We start from the raw sequence: 20,795 nt of genomic DNA, 5'->3' as shown, positions 1-20,795 counted from the left end.
TGATCTGTTTTCTGAAAGTCTCTTTATATATGTCTCTCCCCTCCCCCAGAGAGCAAGGGGAGGAGCTTGCTCACTGTTCTAACCACACTTAGTATGTCTTAACTGGAGAGCTTTTTGGTTTCCTGTCGGCAGTAATTCAAATCTGTGTCATCTTGACTCGCCTGAAGGGTGGATAAATTGGTAACTGCACTGAGAAGGGGATATTCTCACAGTCTGATTTGAGCATAAGGCATCAGATTGAATTTGTGAAAGCTTTCCATAGCCTTTCAAGACAGCTTTTCTCCTGTGACTTTGACTTTCTTCATTATATTTGTGGATTTTTGTTTCTGGAAGAATCCGTCATGACTCTACTGGAACCTGAGATGTTAATGATGGCAGTACAGTCAGGTAATTCCCATAAATCCTGATTTCCTAACTTGCTAATAATTTCCTACAAATCTTATTTGCCATAGGCTTCTTTAAAAAAAAATTGGTCATATTTGTACTAGGAGTGGACAGAAATGGGGAGGAAGAAATGTACTGCATTTTCAGTATTTTATTAATTTTTCTCTTATTGCAAATTCTAGTTATTCTGACAGCTTTGAATTAGATGCTTACTGGTTTTAAGACTATTCAGTTGGGGAGACCTGTTTGAGAAAAAAACTATTTGTCTTCTTTAATCAAGTGTTGTATTGTCTGTGGCACTGTTTTAAATGAAAGACAATTAAATTGCTTTGCTGTTTTATACATTGTTGTCTTTAATCACTAGTCTAGACTCTATGTTTTTATGAAAGCATCTTTAAATTTTTTTTCTTAGCTGTTCTTTCTCGTTTGTGGTATAACCTTTCTGTACCATCTTTTGGTTCTGTGGAAATGCCCTTAATAACACATAGGATTAGGACTAAATTTTGGAGATGGGTAAGTTTGAGCAAAGAGTCAGTCAACACAAGGCAGGATTTTTGAAATTTTATCTCTAAAAACAGTTTTCCAATTCAGAGTTTTTAAAACACTTTTAAAAATATAGTTAGTTTTCAATGGTTTCTTTTACTTTTAGTGTTTTTACACTTGGAAGTCAGATATCTAAAAATAGGGAATGTTCTTTTGCTATTTTTAGATCTCTACTAAAATGTAATCTGTAGTGTTTTTTTGTTTCAGAGCATATCTTAAAAGATTCAGACAAGTGGCATTTGGGGACCTCTTCCCCATCCACTGGCTTTCACTCAAAGGAAAATAAGACTTCTTGGTTCTGGCAGATACTGTCTCTGGCAGAATTGGTCTCACTGTTTTCCTTGGGGAGCATTTTAGGTAGTATGTTGAAAGACACAGATATACATCAGTTGAAGACAGGATCAGATGCTATCTGGTTAATAAAGCTTATGATCAGGGAAGGGGCAAAGAAGACAGATACCACTACCATTTTGTTCTTTCTGGTTTTACTAATATGACCATAGTGAGTCGTTTTTTATGCACATAGGCTATGTGTTTCAGGTTGCCTTTCCTTTTCCTCCTACAGATCTATTGAGCTTTGTGTTCTAAACAAGATAGTGTGCTTATCTGAATGTTTCCCATCTGTCTCTGATGAAAAAGCTCCCAGTTAAACTAATTTGGATTTATTTATTTTTCCTGTCTATTCCAGTTCTCTGCTATGTGTGGGCAAGTGCCTATTTTATCTTGAGGGGTAGATTTTAGCATTTGAACTCCCTCCCTTTTTAAAATCACCTTGTTACTTACAGATCATCTCAGTCCAGTAACTTTTCTTTATAAAGGTTAAAAGATTGTTTGCTTTCTTCTCAGGTAGTCTCAGTGTTCTCAGCCTTAAGAGGGAAAGGGACATACTTAATATTTTCTTGTCTTGCCTGCTAAGAGCTGTTTTTCCTCCGTCATGTGTTGGGCAGGGCTAGCCACCCATCTGTTGGACCAGCTACTTAATAAAACTTTCAAAGGATGATAGTAGGTGAAATGAAATTGACAAGAGTGTTGGATGCAGGTAGAATGAAAGGTCTGCCATAGCATGTTTGTGGACTTCTTTCTTTTGTTTATGTTCGTAAAAGTGGAGAGACTCTGGATATAGAAAGGCTAATAGCAAACTGATATCTCCAGTACCTGTCTCCTATATGATCAAAAACATTAACAATGTGTTGGTTTTGCCAAATTGCTACTGTTTTGTTCTGAAGTGCTGTAGCCGTTAGCCGGATTGTAACAGTAATATGACAGCTATATAGTAAAATACTGTCTTTCTTTATGATAGGAAATGAAAAAGCATCTGTTACGAAGCCTCAGTGAACTAAAAGCCATTCTCTGAAAAGTCAAGACCTTTGGACTTTACAGTAGATAAACATGAGCCATAGATTTTCTAGCAATAGAATATTTTAACCTATATGAATATATGCTTTATAGGTGAGACTGCTATTTAATGAGAGTTTTAAAGTAACTAAACCTTGTTGACAGAATTCAGGATGGAAAGTTCTACCCTAAATAAAACTTCAGGATATTGAATATGATAGCAAAGTTCCAGGGTATGTTTTATATTTATGAACAATTTTCATTTGAATATTTGGAGCTTGGGGGTTTTGGTGAGACATGTTCATGTATGTTATATACAAACTTTAAGGCCTGGCATGGTGGCTCACACCTGTAATCCCCACACTTCAGGAGGCTGAGGCAGGAGGATCGCTTAAGCCCAAGAGTTCAAGACCCCATCTCTACAAAAAATTTAAAAAAAAAAAAAAAAAGCCAGGCATGGTGGTGCCCACCTGTAGTCAGAGCTACTTGGGAAGCTGAGGTGGGAGGATCGATTGAGCCCAGGAGGTCGAGGCTGCAACAAGCTATGATCATGCCATTCTACTCCAACCGGGGTGACAGAGCAAGATTCTGTCTCAAAAAATAAAACTTTCATCCTCCTCACTGCTGGTGGTCTATTACTGGTCCTTTGGAACCAGCCAGATGTATATGTCTTCCTAATTAGATCATTAGCTTCTCAAGGGCAATATATTAATCTATATATTGGCTTCTGATACTGGCACATGGTACTTAGTAAGTATTTTTGAATGAATGAGAGTGATGAAATTTGGATTGTCATACTTTCCCTGATAAGTATAAGCTTTTAAATCAAGATTTTATCGAAGTATTTTGAGATCTGTTCTTATATTAAGAAATGAATCTTCTACCCACCATCCTGTATTTTAGCCAATCCTTGTCCAAAGCAGATGTTATTGAAAAATAGCTTTCAAAGTTGGAATTCTTCTGCATCTCAGAATGTGCAGTATGCCATGTCTGCCTGTGATGTTTATTGCTGAATCTAAGTGTTCTAATCAAACCACAGTTAGAGCTTTTCTCACTGCTATGGAAACATATCTGAATCATTTTGTTTAGATAATTAATGATCTAAGATGGACTTTATGGGGCCCTGCGTGGTGGCGCATGCCTGTAATCCCAGCACTTTAGGAAGCCAAGGCAGGTGGATCATTTGAGGTCAGGAGTTCAAGACAAGCCTAGCCAACATGGTGAAATCCCATCTCTACTAAAAATACAGAGATTAGCCAGGTGTGATGGTGCATGTCTGTAGTCCCAGCTACTTGGGGGGCTGAGGCAGGAGAATTGCTTGAACCTGGGAGGCAGAGGCTGCAGTGAGCTGAGATTGTGCCACTGCACTCCAGCCTGGGCGACAGAGCGAGACCGTGCCTCAAAACAAAAACAAAAACAACAACAACAAAACAAATAAGATGGACATTGTGGAATTTCTGAAGCTAAGTCTTAGGGAATATTGGGGCATGGTACTGACTCTGGTGTGTTTTAGAATGGAGAAAGGCCAAGGCTAGGACTTGGCCTTGACAGCTAATGTGTAAGGCTTTGACTAGACAGGCCCTAAGGTGTATCCGTCCAGTGCAGTCCTCTTAGTTCTAACAACAGCAGGACAGAATTCACTTGTAGAGAAAACGATTGAGGCAGTTCCTTAGGTATGCTTTGGTCCCATGACATAAACCTGATCTTAATGAGGCATAGTTAGGGAGTCACTTTGTTTTTTCTCTCTCTGTCTTGTGCATGTATGTATGCACACTCACACATTTGTCCATGCACAGGATGTCTCTGGAAGGACCACAGAAGCTGGTAACACTGGCTGCCTCAATAAAGGGGAATAGAGAACTGGGGGACTGGGGTGGAAGAGACTTTTTGTTGTTATTATTATTAGAGTACTCCATAAATGCCAAAGAATATATAAAGTATTATAAGATTTGATTAATGCACACCTACTAACCAGCCTAAGAAATACAGCACAACTTATACACTGAAGTTTTCTAAGTGTTCTGTTTGATTTATCCTTCAGAAAATGCTTTTATTTTAAACTGTGTACTTTAAAATCTTTTTGGTTTTATACCACATACATGTTATCTATTTGAAAATATTTGTTTTATTATTAAAAATATTTTTTCAGCACTTTGGGAAGCTGAAGTGGGCAAATCACTTGAGGTCAGGAGTTCAAGACCAGCCTTGCCAACATGGTGAAACTCCATCTCTACTAAAAATACAAAAGCTAGCCGGGTGTGGTGGTGGGTGCCTGTAATTCCAGCTACTTGGGAAGCTCAGGCAGGGGAATCTCTTGAACCCGGGAGGTGGAGGTTGTGGTGAGCCGAGATCGCACCACTGCACTCCAGCCAGGGCGACACAGCAAGATTCCATCTCAAAAAAATAAAAATAAAATACTTCTTCAGTCCATTTAGTCTCTCTTTCCTTGATATCTGTGTACTTAAAATTCCTGCATATTTTTTTTAACTTCTATTTCCCTAATCATTACAGTTTGTTTCTGCACTGTATGTTTTAGAATAGTATGGGTCAAGAGGGGAGTGGCAATTAATAAAAATGAGGTTAAAAGGAAGTATCATAGGGCAGATTGTGGACAAATAAGTTTTGCCCTTTTTGATAGTATGTTAACTCTTTAAGGAAGGTGCCCCATTTGGGTTCACATCACTCAGAGGTCTGTAGAACTGATGAAAAACTCCAGATTGCACTAGCAATACCTACTTTTTGGATCTCTTAATGCTCTAAATCTTTTGGCAAGGGCTACAATGGAAGAAGAAGAATTGTCTTGGAATACATTAACACTAATGATAGCTGATGAGCTTTTAAAAAATTGCAAAAAAAAAAAATCTCATCATGTTTTAAGAAAGTTTGCAAATTTGTTTTGGGTCACATTCAAGCCATCCTAGGCTGCAGGACAGACAAGCTTGCTCTAAATATTAATGCGGCCTTTAAAAGAACATACTTTTTTTTTTTTTGAAGTGGAGTTTCACTCTTATTGCCCAGTCTGGAATGCAATGGCACGATCTCGGCTCACCGCAACCTCCACCTCCCGGGTTCAAGCGATTCTCCCGCCTCAGCCTCCTGAGTAGCTGGGATTACAGGCATGTACCACCATGCCCTGCTGATTTTGTATTTTTAGTAGAGACGGGGTTTCTCCATGTTGGTCAGGCTGGTCTCAAATTCCTGACCTCAGGTGATCCGCCCGCCTCTGCCTCCAAAAGTGCTGGGATTACAGGTGTGAGCCACCGCGCCTGGCCACTTTGTTTTATATTTAAGGGATTTTAGAGTTTGAGAGAAACCTTAGGTAGAAAATTCTTGCCCTCCACTTTAAGATGAGGAAATTTATCCATTTCAAAGAAACCATCAGAGACCTCTAATATATGAGATTGTTTATAATTTTTCCCAAAGATCTTGGTTTTCTTTGGGCTTTTCCATTGCAGGATTCTGTCACTACTCAGAATGACTCACATCTTAGGAGGTGGAGATAAAAACCAGTGCCTGGGTATTCACCTTCCACCCGCTGGGAAGTGGAGTCAGAATGCGACAGGCCTCATAATTCTCCAGTGGACCTCCATCTTATCTTACTCTGTATTCCCTGGTCTTGGTGATCTCATACTTTAATGATGATCTCAGAAGACAGGTAGGTAGACAGACAGCTGTTGTCATCAGTATTCTGGCCTACATCTTCCGGCCCCTTCTGTGACTCATTGATTTATCTGAAGTCCCCTTAGAGTTAGGACGCAGATCAAAGAAATTTGATTTCATTTGTCAGTCTTCATCTTTTTTTTCCTCCTTTTTGTTTCTTTTTGGATGAGACAAGCTGTCAAGACCAAGAACTACAGTTTTAGCTTTATTAAAACAGTGCCAAATTAAATAAAGACGAGACTTATAAAGTCTTGTTTTTCTGGAACTTCACTTTTATGATTACCACATGCATTTTTTTTTTTTAAGATGGAGTCTCGCTCTGTCACCCAGGCTGGAGTGCAGTGACGCGATCTCGGCTCACTGCAAGCTCCGCCTCCTGGGTTTACGCCATTCTCCTGCCTCAGCCTCCCAAGTAGCTGGGACTACAGGCGCCCGCCACCATGCCCGGCTAATTTTTTTTGCATTTTTAGTAGAGACAGGGTTTCACCGTGTTAGCCAGGATAGTCTCGATCTCCTGACTTTGTGATCTGCCCACCTCGGCCTCCCAAAGTGCTGGGATTACAGACGTGAGCTGCTGCGCCTGGCCCACATGCATTATTTTTTAAAAAGATTTTCTTTATAACAACAAGGAAAATAATGCTAAAAAACCACTCTGCCATCAATGACAAAAAAAGCTCTCTTTCTTTGCCTTGCACTCGTCAAGCTAAAGGTCAAGTATCAGGCTGAGCTCATGGTATCCGAGGTCTGGGGCATTAATCTCATGGCAAAGTCGCATAAATGGCTGATGGTGGCAGTATGGTGAGTATAGAGGTCCTAGAAAAGAGGAATATGTGACAACTACATAGTGCAAACAAGCTCAATAGTGAAATTTTTATAGTCTGTCATAATTTAAAAGTATTTGTGTGTGTGTGTGTGTGTGTATTTTTGAGACAAGGTCTTGCTCTGTCACCTAGGCTAGAGTGCAGTACTGCGATCACGGTTCACTGCAGACTCAACCTTCCTGGCTCAAGCAGTCCTCCCATCTCAGCCTCTCGAGTAGCTGGACCACAGGCATGTACCACTGCACCCCAATATTTTTTTTTCTCCTCCCCTGCCCCAATAAGTTTTTTATTTTTTGTGGAAATGAGGTCTTGGTGTGTTGCCCAAGCTGGTCTCAAACTCCTGAGCTCAAGCAGTCCTCCCACCTCTGCCTCCCAAGGTGTTGGGATTACAGGTGTGAGCCACTGCTCATAAGCCTCTCAGCCTTACGTATATTGTTTGATCTTCACAACAACTTTTTGCAGTGTCTGTATCTTCACAATTTACAGAGGAAACTGAGGCTCAAAAGCTTAAGGACACACAGTAAGAGATGGAACAGGTGTTTAATTCAGCTTTTTGAGTTTAAACATGATTACACGATCCATTTAAAATTAATCAGGTCATATCCCTCCTTACTCAGAACCTGCCAGTAATTCTCATTCACTGAAAAAGCCACAGTCCTTATACTCGTCTACAAAGTCCCACATGAACTGCTTTGTAACTCTGATTTTGTCTGCTTCTCTTCTCTCCCTTGCTTCTTTTGCCCCAACCGTATTGGCTTTGTTTGTTGTCTCTGAGCACCTTAGCTCACATATCAGGGCTTTTGTACTTGTTATTCCTTCTATTTAGAGCACTTTTCCCTGAGTAGCCTCATGGCTTGTTCCTGCATCACCTTGAGATTTTTGATCAAATGTTACTTTTGGGCCTGTTATGGTGGCTCACACCTATAATCCCAGCGCTTTGGGAGGCCGAGTGGGGAGGATCACTTGAAGCCAGGAGTTCAAGGCTAGTCAGGCATCATGGTGAGATGCTGTCTCTGTGAAACAACAACAACAAATTAGCCAGGCATGATGGCATGTGCCTGTAGTACCAGCTACACAGGAGGCTGAGTGGGGAGGATCAGTTGAGCCCAAGAATTTGAGGTGGCAGTGAGCTATGACTGTGCCACTGCACTCCAGCCTGGGTGACAGAGCAAGACCATGTCTCTTAAAAAAACAAAAACAAAAACCAAAAAACCTTGCTTTTATTTTCCTTCATACCACTTATTTGACAGAATAGATAGTTCATTTGTTTATTGGTTGTGGCTGTCTCTTCGTAGAATGTAAGTGCCACAAGGAGGATTTTTTTTTCCTCTTTGATTTTCTCCCTTGTGTATAAGAATACTTCGTACATCGTAAGCACTTAATAATTGTTGAATGGATGATTTAGCAAAATCATTAGGATATTTTTTAGGTTAAGTATGTTCCTGAGACCATGCCTTGTAAATATTTGTATAGCGTACCCTAACTGAAGAGGCACTACAGTATAGCGCATTGGTTTTCAGTGTGGTCTGAGGACCCCTAGGTGTCCTTGAAACATTTTCAGTGGATATGAATCAAAATTTTATGTATTTATACTAAAATGTAATTTCCCTTTCTTACTGTTGTTCTTTCATAAGTGTACATTGTAGTTTTGGTTTTTTATTATTTTTATAATTTTTTTTTGAGACAGGGTCTTGCTCTGTCGCCCCCTGCTGGAGTGCGGTGGTGGGATCTCGGCTCACTGTAACCTCTGTCTCCCGGGCTCAAGCAAACCTCCCCGACAGCTTCCTGTCTAACCCAGGAGTTCAAGACCAGCCTGGGCAACATAGCAAGACTCCATCTTTACAAAAAATTTTTAAAAATAATTTTTAAAATGTGGAATAATGTTTACCACTTATCTCTATAATTCTAGAAAAGTGGCTTTGAGGCTATACACCAGAATATGAATAACTCGCTCTGAGTAGTGAGATTTCATAGGGGACATTATATTTTTTCCATCTTTGGGGTTTTCCTGTATCTTTCTGATTTTCTATGATGAGCATACATTTCTTTTGTATTTCAATAAAGCTTATGTTGGCTGGGCACAGTGACTCACCCCTGTTGTAATCCCAGCACTTTGAGAGGCTGGGGTGGGCGCATCACTTGAGGCCAGGAGTTCAAGACCAGCCTGGCCAATATGGCGAAACCCCATCTCTACTAAAAATACAAAAAAATTAGCTGGACGTGGTGGCCCATGCTTGTAATCCCAGCTACTTGGGAGGCTGAGGCAGGAGAATTGCTTGAACCTGGGAGGTAGATTGCGACATTGCACTCCAGCCTGGGTGACAAGAGCAAAACTCTATCTCAAAAACATACACACACACACACGCACAAAAATAAATAAATAAAGCTTATATTAAATTGTGTGTATGCACATACACAGGTAGGTACAGTTAAAAGAGGAAGAAGATGGATGGAAGCATAATGATTAGGAGATAGAGCTGTTATTTTGGAACCTCTGCAGTCAAAGTGCTCCACTGACCAAACAGTGCATGATAAGGAAGCACTCCATCTCATTAAACTGTTCCCTCTGACCAGTTGAGTTTGTATAAATCTCTTTTACATTTTTGCCTTTGTTTCTATTTTGTAAGATTTATTGAAATTTATCTTTGCAGTGTTTGTGTTAGGCCATGTTCTTGGCAGAGCTGTGGCTCCTTCCTGTGTACACTCATTTACTCTGAATTTGCTGAACCTCTCAGAAGTTTTCTGTCAAAAAAGAACACACTAAATTTTTTGTTTGTTTTTGTTGGGTAAGAATAATCTGATTTGTTGTAGGCGTAAAATGGTGGTGTTAGTATAAAATGTTTTAATTTTTTTGTGTGTAGCTTTTATTTTTGAGCCAGGGTCTCACTCTGCTGCCCAGGCTGGAGTGCAGTGGCATAATCACAGCTTATTGCAGCCTGGACCTCCCCAGGCTCAGTTGGTCCTCCCACCACAGATTCCTGAGTAGCTGGGACTGCAAGTGCACATCACTAGGCCCAGCTAAAAAAAATTTTTTTTTTTTGAGAGACAGGTTTTCACTATGTTGCCCAGCCTGTTTTAATTATTTGAAAGTGCATTTCTGTAATATATTTTGTTCATTGACTATCGGGTGTGAAAATTGTCCTTAACAATTCATGATGCTGTATCTTTCTGATTTTCTATTTTTCTGTTTTTTCCTTGCAAATAGGATCTTGAGGAATTAAAATATTAATTAAACTTGATTTTTTGAACTGTTTTCTTAGCATATTCTCTTGGGAATCAATAAGATTATATTCCTCAAATCAGTGCCATAAGACTAATTTATTTACTTATGTAAAGTACTGAAAACTTAGGTATCAACATTAATTAGGTTACTCAAACAGATACTATGTCCGTATTCTTCTAACACCTTGCTACTCAAAGTATGTTCCAAGGTCTGGCAGCCTTTGTATCACCTGGAAGCCTATTAGGAATGCAGAATCTCAGGTGCCACTTCAGACCTGCAGAGTCACAATCTGTGTTTTAAAAAGATTATTTGCCAGGTGCAGTGGCTCACAGCTGTAATCCCAACACTTTGGGAGGCCAGGGTGGGCAGATTGCTTGATGTCAGAAGTTTGAGACCAGCCTAGGCAACATGGTGAAACCTCATCTCTACAAAAAATGCAAAAATTAGCCAGGCATGGTGATGCACACCTGTAGTCCCAGATACTTAGGGGGCTGAAGTGGGAGGCTCACTTGAGTTTGGGAGGTCAAGGCTGCAGTGAACTGTGTTTGCACCACTGTATTCCAGCTGGGCCACAAAGTGAGACCCTATCTCAAAAAAAAAGATTGTCACATGCATATTAAAGTTGAGAAGTTCAGTTCCAAAAGAGATTTTGTTTTTATTTTCCAAGATGCTATGAGATATGTTGGATTTATATGTGGGATTTATATGATGTCTAATTAGTATGGAAGAATAGGGTAAAACAGGAAACAAAATAGAAAACCTGTTCCTAGTATAGTTCCCTGTGTTAGATAAACGTTCACAATTTGACAACTTTTTTTTTTTTGCCATTTTTCTTGATTTTTCAAAGAAAGAACAAATAGGCTTATTTTTGGCATTCTAGAATGTTTAACTGGGAAGGATCTTAGACATGACCTGATAACAAACCTTGGTTTTACAGGTGAACAAACGAGGGGCTAAGAATGTTAAGTGACTTACCCAAGATCATATAGCATGGACTCCTTGTGACCTGATTTTCAAACTACTGATCTTTGGAACTCCTGTGCTACCCCTCTGTGTTGCTGAAGGCCATCTATTCTTAGTTGGTTCTATTGATGTTGGTTGAAACCATCCCGAACATACCTGTGGCTGGGCACAGTGGCTCACGTCTGTCATCCCAGCACTTTGGGAGGTTGAGGAGGGCGGATCACTTGAGGTCAGGAGTTGGAGTCCAGCCTGGCCAACGTGGTGAAACCCCGTCTCTAGTAAAAATACAAAAATTAGCAAGGCATGGTGGTGCACATCTGTGATTGTAGCTACTTGGGAGGCTGAGGCAGGAGAATTGCTTGAACCCTGGAGGCAGAGGTTGCAGTGGATTGAGACCACACCACTGCACTCCAGCCTGGGTGACAGAGTGAGACCCTGCCCCAAAACAAAACAAAACAACCATCCTGCTTAATTATGAGTGAGAGTAAATCCAACACATCTCACAGCATCTTGGGAAAATGATAAGGCTCACTTTCTTCTTTCCCTTCAGTGTGAGCTCATGTAATAACTTCAGAGAAAGGCATTTCCCTTCTTTCTGGAAGTTGAACTCCTTCTACAAACTGGTGGAGCTTGCTGCCTAGTCTTGTGCCCTCTGAGCTGAGGGGAAGGCGTGGGGATTTTCTGTTCTACTGAAATGGCAGGATTATGTCATGGCAGTGTTTTGAGTGTTTAGAGGTAGTGTTATTTTAATTATTTTTCTAACTCTGGTTTAAATAAAAACTTACAAACCAGGAAAGAACTGGTTATCTGTATGTTAAAAAAATTAAAAGAGGGCTGGGTGCAGTGGCTCACGCCTGTAATCCCAACACTTTGGGAGGCTGAGGCGGGTGGATCACGAAGTCAGGAGATCGAGACCATCCTGGCCAACATGGTGAAACCCCGTCTCTACTAAAAATAAAAAAATTAGCTGGGTGTGGTGGCGTGCATCTGTAATCCCAGCTACTCAGGAGGCTGAGGCAGGAAATCACTTGAACCTGGGAGGCGGAGGTTGCAGTGAACCGAGATTGCACCAGTGCACTCCAGCCTGGGTGACAGAACAAGACTCCGTCTTAAAAAAAAAAAGAGAGAGAGGGAACATTGACTCTTACCTTGTACCATACACAAAAATTCATTTGAGGTTGGGCGTGGTGGCTCATTCCTGTAATCCCAGCCCTTTGTGAGGTCAAGGTGGGCGGATCACTTGTGGTCAGGAGTTGGAGGCCAGCCTGGCCAACATGGTAAAACCCTGTCTATACTAAAATACAAAAATTGGCCAGGCGTGGTAGCGGGCACACATAGTCCCAGCTACTTGGGAAGCTGAGGCAGGAGAATTGCTTGAACCCAGGAGGCAGAGGTTGCAGTGAGCCAAGATTGCACCCCTGCACTCCAGCCTGGGTGACAGAGTGAAACTCCGTCTCATAATTAATTAATTAATTAATTCAGGCTGTGGAATACTGCTCAGCAACTTTTAAAAAGGGGCAAACTTTAAACTTTTTAGAAATAAAACACCCTGAATGACTCTTGAGAATTACTCTGCGTGAAAAAAGCCAATCCTAAAATGTTACATATTGTATGATTCTATTTATATAACATTCTTGAAATGACAGAATTATAGATATGAAGCACAGATTGGTTCTTCATATTGTCAGGGCCTATGGATGGTGTGGGGCTGAAAGTAGATGTGGCTGTAAAAGGTCAACGTCAGAGCTCCTTAGGGTGATGGAAATGTGTATGTTGACTAACAGTGCCAGTATTCTTCTGGTTGTAATATTGTACTGTAGTTTTGCAAGATGTTATCATTGGAGGGAACTAAGTAAAGGATACATGAGCTCTTTGTATTATTTCTTATTATGTGACTCTATAATTATCTCAGAATGAAAAGTTTATACATGAGCTCTTTGTATTATTTCTTATTATGTGAATCTATAATTATCTCAGAATGAAAAGTTTAAAAACTACAGACAGTTTGGCAGCTTTTCAAAAAGTTAAACATAGATCCTGTGACCTAGCAATTCCACTTCTAGATATATATCCTAGAAAATTGAAAACATTTGTCTGTGTAAAAATACACAGACAAATGTTCATAGCAGCGTATTCAAAATAGCTAAAAAGTGGAAACAACCCACATGTCTTTCAGTTGATGAATAAACAAAATATGGTATATCCATACAATGGAATATTATTCACTCATAAAAAGAAATCACTGTTGATATATGTTATAAAATGAATGAACCTTGGCCTTGTGTGGTGGCTTATGCCTATAATCCCAGTACTTTGGGAGGCCAAGGCAGGTGGATCGCTTGAGCCCAGGAGTTTGAGACCAACCTGGGCAACATGGCGTAACCATATGTCTACTAAAAATACAGAAAAATTAGCCAGGGCTGGTGGCGTGTGCCTATAGTCTCAGCTACTCGGGAGGCTGAGGCACAACAGTCGCTTGAACCTGGGAGATGGAGGTTGCAGTGAACGGGGATCAAGCCACTGCACTCTAGCGTGGGTGACAGAACGAGACAGTCTTTAAAAAAAAAAATGATGAACCTTAAAAACATTTTCCAAATGAAAGGAGATAGACATAAAAGGTCACATATTGTGTGATTCCATTTAAATGAAATGTCCAGAACAGGAAATGGAGAGTGACAGCTGATGGATACAGGGTTTATTTTTGGGGCAATGAAAATGTTCTGGAATTAGTTGCGATAAACTATGGAATTATACACTTTGAATGGTTGAATTTTATAGTATGTGAATTGTATCTCAATTTTTTAAATTGTGTGAGGAAAAAAATTCAGGTTTTTCTAGAGTGACAGCAGATCAGTGATTGCCTGGGTTTGGAAGTGGAAGGAGAAATTGAATACAAAGGGACACAAGAAAACCCTAGGGATGAAAATATACCTCTTGATTGTCGTGGTTATACAGGCATATGCAATTGTCAGAGCGCTTTGAATTGTACACTAGGTGAAGTTTATTGTGTCTGAATTGAAGTTCAATAAAGTTAGTTTTTAAAACTTACAATAAAATTATCTCTAGTTGTTGTAAGCTTAAAATGACCTTTAGGTTAAAATTATCTTATCTCTTATTAATTATAAGGCCAACAACTATTGCAAAAATTACCTCATAGAGTCTGACTTCCGTTGCTAGTTTCTATCCAGTTTCCAAAGTGAAACTAGATTGATCACTTTCACTCAGACTCTGCTCTTAGGCCTTTGTACTAGCCTGACTCCATTATTGTACTTTTCAGAACCCATGAGTGGGTGTGATTGTTCTAACATTTTTTTTAAGTTTATGGAACATTCTATTGCTTTTATTTCTTTTTTGCTTTTATGTACAACAGAAAAATGTCTCAAATTGGGTATAACAAATCGGCGTGATTGCCTTTCACCTCCACTTTGGAGTGCTTTGAGCCAGTTTGGACACAAGGAGGTTGGAGTTAAAATGACTTCTGAAGGAAGTAAGCAAGCATGAGAAGAGGGGGCAGCGCTGGTAGGTAACGCTAAAACAAAACCAAGTGTGTGAGCTTCTTTTTCTACCTACATCGCCTTCGTCTCTCAACCCTGATCTCTTTCCAAGAAGTGAGCTGTCTAAATGAAATATTACACAAAACCCTCCAAGGTTTGAGAAGAATTCTAGAGGGTAATCTCTAAGTGAGAAGGACCATCTCTATAGGTGGCCCTGAGTTTTATCCCCAAATTTCCTTCTACCCCGTGTACCCATCCTCACTCATTTTTCGGGTCCCACCAAGCCTAAACTCAGGGGTAGTTTTCCATTTAAAATTCTGCCTCACAGGTGGACACATCTTTTTTATTGTCTCCCTTAAGCACAGATTAGACTAACTTTATTAAAAGAGATCATGCAGGAGCATCCCTTGAGACCGGGAGGCAGAGGTTTCAGTGAGCCAAGATCCTGCCACTACACTCTGGCTTGGGCGACAGAGTGAGACCCTGCTTCAAAAAAACCCCAAAAACAAACAAAACCACCACCACCAAAAGCCTCCAAAACAAAAATCACAAAAACATAAAAGAGACATATTTCTAGAATATTGAATTCTAAGTGGATTTTATAAGAATTCCAGCAAAAATAAATATATTTAAAATGATAATAGCTAACACTTAGAGTTTATAGTGCATGAAGAGTAAAGACAGACAGTGTTTTTTTTTTTTTTTTTTTCTGGAGACAGAGTCTCACTCTGTTGCCCAGGCTGGAGTGCAGTGGCACGATCTTGGCTCACTGCAACCTATGCCTCCCGAGTTCACGCCATTCTTCTTCCTCAGCCTCCTGAGAAGCCGGGACTAAAGGTGCCCGCCACCACGCCCAGCTAATTTTTTTTGCATTTTTAGTAGAGATGGGGTTTCACCTTGTTAGCCAGGATGATCTTGATCTTCTGACTTTGTGATCCGCCCACCTCGGCCTCCCAAAGTGCTGGCATTACTGGCGTGAGCCACCATGCCCGGCCCCCGTTTTGTTTTTTTCTGTACTCTACTACTCCTTTCAACACTCCACCTCTGATGACATCAGATGTGTGGGTTTTGTTTTGTTTTTTTCCCTCACCAACAACCAATTCTCCAACCATCTGGACACCAACTGGGTATTCTACAATTTAACTCAATTATGACATTAATTCCCTGGAGTTAGTGCAGACCCCCACAGGTTAAGGGCTCAGGCCCGCAAGATTTCCCTGAACTTCAGATGCCAGTCGATAGTGGTGGGTCCTCAGGTTATCCACAACTTCTGTCTGAGTTGGCTACAAATCAGAGGTTTCCACAACCCTCTCCTCAGGTCGGATCATTTGCTAGAACGACTCACAGAACTTATGAAGGCCCGTTACTTAAATTTGTCAATTTATTATAAAGAATAAAACTCAGGAACAGCCAAATAGGAGAGAAGCATAGGGTGAACTATGAGGGGGTTATGTGGAGCTCCCATGCCTTCTCTGGCCATACCACCCCCACAACACTGTCTGGGTTTATCAGTCTGCAAGCTCTCCGAACCCTGTCCTTTTTGGTTTCTATGGAGTCTTCATCATGTAGGCATGATTAATGACATCATTGGCCATTGGTGAGTAGGTCAATCTCCAGCCCCTCTTGCATCCCCAGAAGTTGGAGTATGGTGGGGCTGCAAGTTCTAATCCTCTAATCACATGATTGTTTTCCCTGGCAACCAGCCCTCATCCATAAGGGCTTTCCAAAGTCAGCTCATTAACATAAACTCAGGTATGGTTGAAAGGGACCTGTTATGAATAACAAAAGACGACTCCTTTTACCTTTGTTATTCTTAGGAAATTTCAAGGTCCAATTTTAGGATCTCGGTGCCAGGAGTGAAGACAAAGACCAAATATATATTTATTATAAATCACAACATTGCAATGTGGCAGACCGTGTACCAAGCTCCTTACGTATATTAACTCTTACTCTTTGCAACAACTATGTGAGATGGGTGCTCTTATGCCATTTTATGGCTAAGATTGTACCCAGCTGGCCTGGGTTAGAATCTATGCTCTTTACCACTATACTATATTGCCTTTCATGTGAACTTCAAGCCCTTTTTCGGACCCTGTATGTTAGCTGTTGATAGGCTGTTCTAACTTGTCTAGGTTCCTTTGCTTCATTCTCCCAGTACTTAGCCTACCTGACTTTTTAGTCCCCCTTCCCTTCCTGTTTTATCTTTCCCTGCCAGAACACTACAACGTAAATGTAAAAAACAAAAAAACCCTCCAACTTTTTCTTCTTTTAGAATATGTATTTTAAGGGGCCAGGCACAGTGACTCACACCTGTAATCCCAGCACTTTGGGATGCCGAGGCAGGAGGATTGCTTGAGTCCAGGAGCTCTAGAACAGCCTGGGCAACATAGTGAGACCGCCATCTCTACAAATAATGAAAAGTTAGCCAGGCGTGGTAGTGCACACCTATAGTCCCAGCTGCTTGGGAGGCTGGGGCAGGAGAATTGCTTGAGCCCGGGAAGTCGAGGCTGCCGTGAGCTGTGATTGCACCACTGCACTCCAGCCTGGGTGACAGAGTGAGAGCCTGTCTCAAAAAAAGGAAAAAAAAAAAGAAAAAAATTATGTTGTCCTAGACCTTCTTTCTGCATAGGAATGGCCTTCTTTTTTAAAAAATAAATTTGACATTTAAAAAAAGCTCTTATAAGATGAGCGCTAACCTTTGCATAGAAGCTTCCTTGTTTTTAACTGTGACTGTTGTACCTGTTCACAAGGATTAGAAGGGATGCTATTTTGAATTACAGTGTAGTAATGTTTCTGACTATACCTATGGCCAAAACCGGTGTCATATGCTTGAAACTAAGCAAAACTTCTAGCATGTCTTGCCATAAACGTACATTAGACATTTTTTCCATTGTAGCTAATAGTTTCTGTGGGTTGGAATTAAAATTAAACCTGTATATCTTTAGAGTAGGAACATTTGCTGTGTGAAGGTCCTTGTTGGCTTTGGTAAGAAAAAAGTTCCCTTGCTTATTCTCTTCCTTCTCTTCTGAGAAGGCTTTCAGAAACTTTTCTTTTCTTTTTTTTTTTTCTTTTTCCTTTTTTTTTTTCTTGAGGCACTCTCTCGCTCTGTGTCCCAGGCTGGAGTGTGATGGTGTAATCTTGGCTCACTGCAACCCCCACCTCCCAGGTTCAAGTGATTCTCCTGTCTCAGCCTCCCAAGTAGCTGGGACTACAAGGCACCTGCCACCACAGCCGGCTAATTTTTGTATTTTTAGTAGAGGCAGGATTTCACCGTGTTGCCCAGGCTGGCCTCGAACTCCTGACCTCAAGTGATCCACCCACCTTGACCTCCCAAAAGTGTTGGGATTACAGGCATGAGACACCGTGCCTAGCCCAGAAACTTATTAACAGCTGAGTTTTATATCAGCTAAGTCAGTCCTTGAGATGTTTGCAAATAATCTTCCATTGCTTTATCCTGAAGGTCCTCTTGCATGTAGGCTTTTGGTCAACCGATTCAATGTTACTAAATATATGTTTAATCCCAACTAAGGTAGGTAGTTTGGATGTTTTTAGAAAAGTTTGAATTTGAGGAAATAGTGTATATATGTGTGCGTGTACAGAATTTGTCACGTGCTAGATGTTGCGTGAAAGTTGTTTGAGAATCTACCGAAAATGTGGTTGCCATCTGCACAGGGATTATATTCTGGTTTAGGTAGTTCAGAATAAGGGGTTAAATAATATCTAGTCCTGCAGTCAATATTTGTCCTTATATACTGGTAAGGCGAGTTTCCTGATATGCATGGCTCCATTTTCTCTGTTCCTGCCTACCTCTTCAACTTTACCTGCTGCCATTTTCTCTTTGCTTTCTAGGTTCCATCTGCCTCTCTGTTTTCTAGGTTCCTCCGCCACCTGAGTTCAAACGATTCTCGTGCCCCAGCCACCCAGGTAGCTGGGATTACAGGTGCATGCCACCACGCCTGGCCAGTTTCTGTATTTTTAGTAGAGATGGGGTTTTGCTGTATTGCCAGGCTGGTCTCCAACTCCTGGCCTCAAGTGATCCTCCTGACTCGGCCTCCCAAAGCGCTGGGATTACAGGCATGAGCCACCACACCCGGCCTAGTATGTGATTATTTTATGAGATTTTTTTGGGTGTTTTTAAATGTATATTTTTCTCACTAGACTGTAAATGCCACAAAGGCAGGTATCTTATTTTTATTGTTTTAGCATTTTATATCCAGGATCTTATTAGGGTGCTTGATACATAGTAAATGCTGAGTAAATGTATGTTAATGAATGAAAGAAATGAATATGAAATATTGGAGAAGGCCGGGCGCAGTGGCTCAGGCCTGTAATCCCAGCACTTTGGGTGGGCGAGGCAGGTGGATCACAAGGTCAGGAGTTGGAGACCAGCCTGGCCAATGTGGTGAAACCTCGTCTCTACTAAAAATACAAAAAGTAGCCAGGCACGGTGCTGCTCGCCTGTAGTCCCAGCTACTCGGGAGGCTGAGGCGGGAGAATTGCTTGAACCCAGAAGGCGGAGGTTGCAGTGAGCCAAGATCACGCCACTGCACTCCAGCCTGGGCGACAGAGCAAGACTCTGTCTCAAAAAAAAAAAAAAAAAAAAAAAAAAAAGGAAGAAATATTGGAGAAATTGAGAAGAAACCATTTCATTCTGTGTCCAGGTCCTTCAACCCAACTATTTCTCCAAAGAAATGTTTCCCTGAAGAGCATGTACAAACTGTTCCTTTTTAAGAGGTAGGAAGGGCTGGGCGTGGTGTCTCACGTCTGTAATCTCAGCACTTTGGGAGGCTGAAGCAGGTGGCTCACTTGAGGTCAGGAGTTCGAGACCAGCCTGGCTAACATGGTGAAACCCTGTCTTCACTAAAAAAAATACAAATTTACCCAGGCATGGTGGCTTGCATCTATAATCCTAGCCACTCAGGAGGCTGAGGCAGAGAATCGCTTGAACCCCGGAGGTGGAGCTTGCAGTGCACCAAGTTCATGCCATCGCACTCTAGCCTGGGCGACAGAGTGAGACTCTGACTCAAAAAAAAAAAAAAAAAGTAGGAGGGACATTTTTGTTTTTGGCCATCTCTAACTCACTCCTCCCCACCATTCATTTTAAGAAACGTGATTCTCAATTCTTAGGAAATTATAAAGATATATAAACCACAGTTTTCATGTCCACATTCCTGAATGGATACACCTCTGCCCAGAGTTGAATCAGAGGTTGTCTCTTTTTAACTTTTATTATTTATTTATTTAATTATTTATTTATTTGTAGAGATGGGATCTTGCTCTGTCACCCAGGTTGGAGTGCAGTGGCGTGATCTTGGCTCACTGCCAACCTTGGTTCACGCGATTCTCTTGCCTCAGCCTCCCGAGTACATGGGACTGCAGGCACGCGCTACCATGTCTGGCTAATTTTTTTGTATTTTTAGTAGAGATGGGGTTTTGCCGTGTTAGCCAGTCAGTTCTCTATCTCTCCACCTCACTCAGGTGATCTGCCCGCCTCGGCCTCCCAAAGTGTTGGGATTACAGGTGTGAGCCACCGTGCCCGGCCTCTTTTTAACTTAAAAAAAAAAAAATTATTACTTTAACTAGAGACAGGCTCTTGCTATGTTGCCCAGGCTGGTCTCAAACTCCCGGCTCAAGTGATTCTTCTGCCTCAGCCTCCCAAAAATGCTAGGATTACAAATGTGAGCCATCACGCCCAGCCTAAAAGTTGTCTCTTATTAAGGAGCTAGCACATATTTAAAAGCACTACATATTTTGGCTTACTGATTAGGGATTTTATTTTTTTATTAATGTACTTAGTTTTGTTCAGGCTTTGGAGATCATTGTGGCATATTTAAGTCTAAGGACTCTTTTTTTTTTAATGGCAAGCATTGTTTTTTCCTTTTCTTTTTTTCTTTTCTTTTCTTTTTTTTTTTTTTTGAGATGGAGTCTTCGCTGTTGTTGCCCCGGCTGCAGTGCAATGGCGTGATCTTGGCTCACTGCAACCTCTGCCTCCTGGGTTCAAGTGATTCTCCTGCCTTAGCCTCCCAAATAGCTGGGATTACAGGCACACACCACCATGCCCAGCTAATTTTTGTATTTTTAGTAGAGATGGGGTTTCACCATGTTGGCCAGGCTGGTCTTGAACTCTTGATCTCAGGTGATCCACCCGCCTTGGCCTCCTAAAGTGCTGAGATTACAGGCGTGAGCCACCATGCCTGGCCTGCAAGAAGTTTAACAGCTCAAACTCAAACCAAGAGTGTTAGTGTTTTAATATTTCTGCTTCTTGTCCGTTAATTCTTACCTCCTGCATCTCAGAATACTTCTAAGGTTTCTAAGATTGACACTTTTTGTGAGAGATTTGGTACTCCTGAAAACTTTTGGCTTAGAGTACTC

General features: G+C 41.1%; 1 protein-coding gene across 3 annotated transcripts in view; it reads left to right on the top strand.

The window, feature by feature from the left end:
* MRTFA (myocardin related transcription factor A) overlaps positions 1–20,795 on the top strand; it is a 137,624-nt gene that overhangs the window by 15,717 nt on the left and 101,112 nt on the right. Inside the window, exons 1-2 of one of the 3 annotated variants that reach the window (XM_054469571.2) lie at positions 12,151–12,206; positions 14,300–14,448. In XM_054469571.2, the coding sequence (XP_054325546.1) occupies positions 14,427–14,448 (22 nt within the window). In that variant the 5' untranslated portion in view covers positions 12,151–12,206; positions 14,300–14,426. Of the gene's footprint in view, positions 1–142; positions 388–12,150; positions 12,207–14,299; positions 14,449–20,795 lie in introns of those variants that run through there. The other 2 variants (XM_054469573.1, XM_054469570.2) reach the window with 2 other exon arrangements.

This window comes from Pongo pygmaeus, chromosome 23, assembly GCF_028885625.2.
Source record: "Pongo pygmaeus isolate AG05252 chromosome 23, NHGRI_mPonPyg2-v2.0_pri, whole genome shotgun sequence".
NCBI lineage: Eukaryota > Metazoa > Chordata > Mammalia > Primates > Hominidae > Pongo > Pongo pygmaeus.
This window is presented reverse-complemented; position numbering and strand designations above follow the sequence as displayed.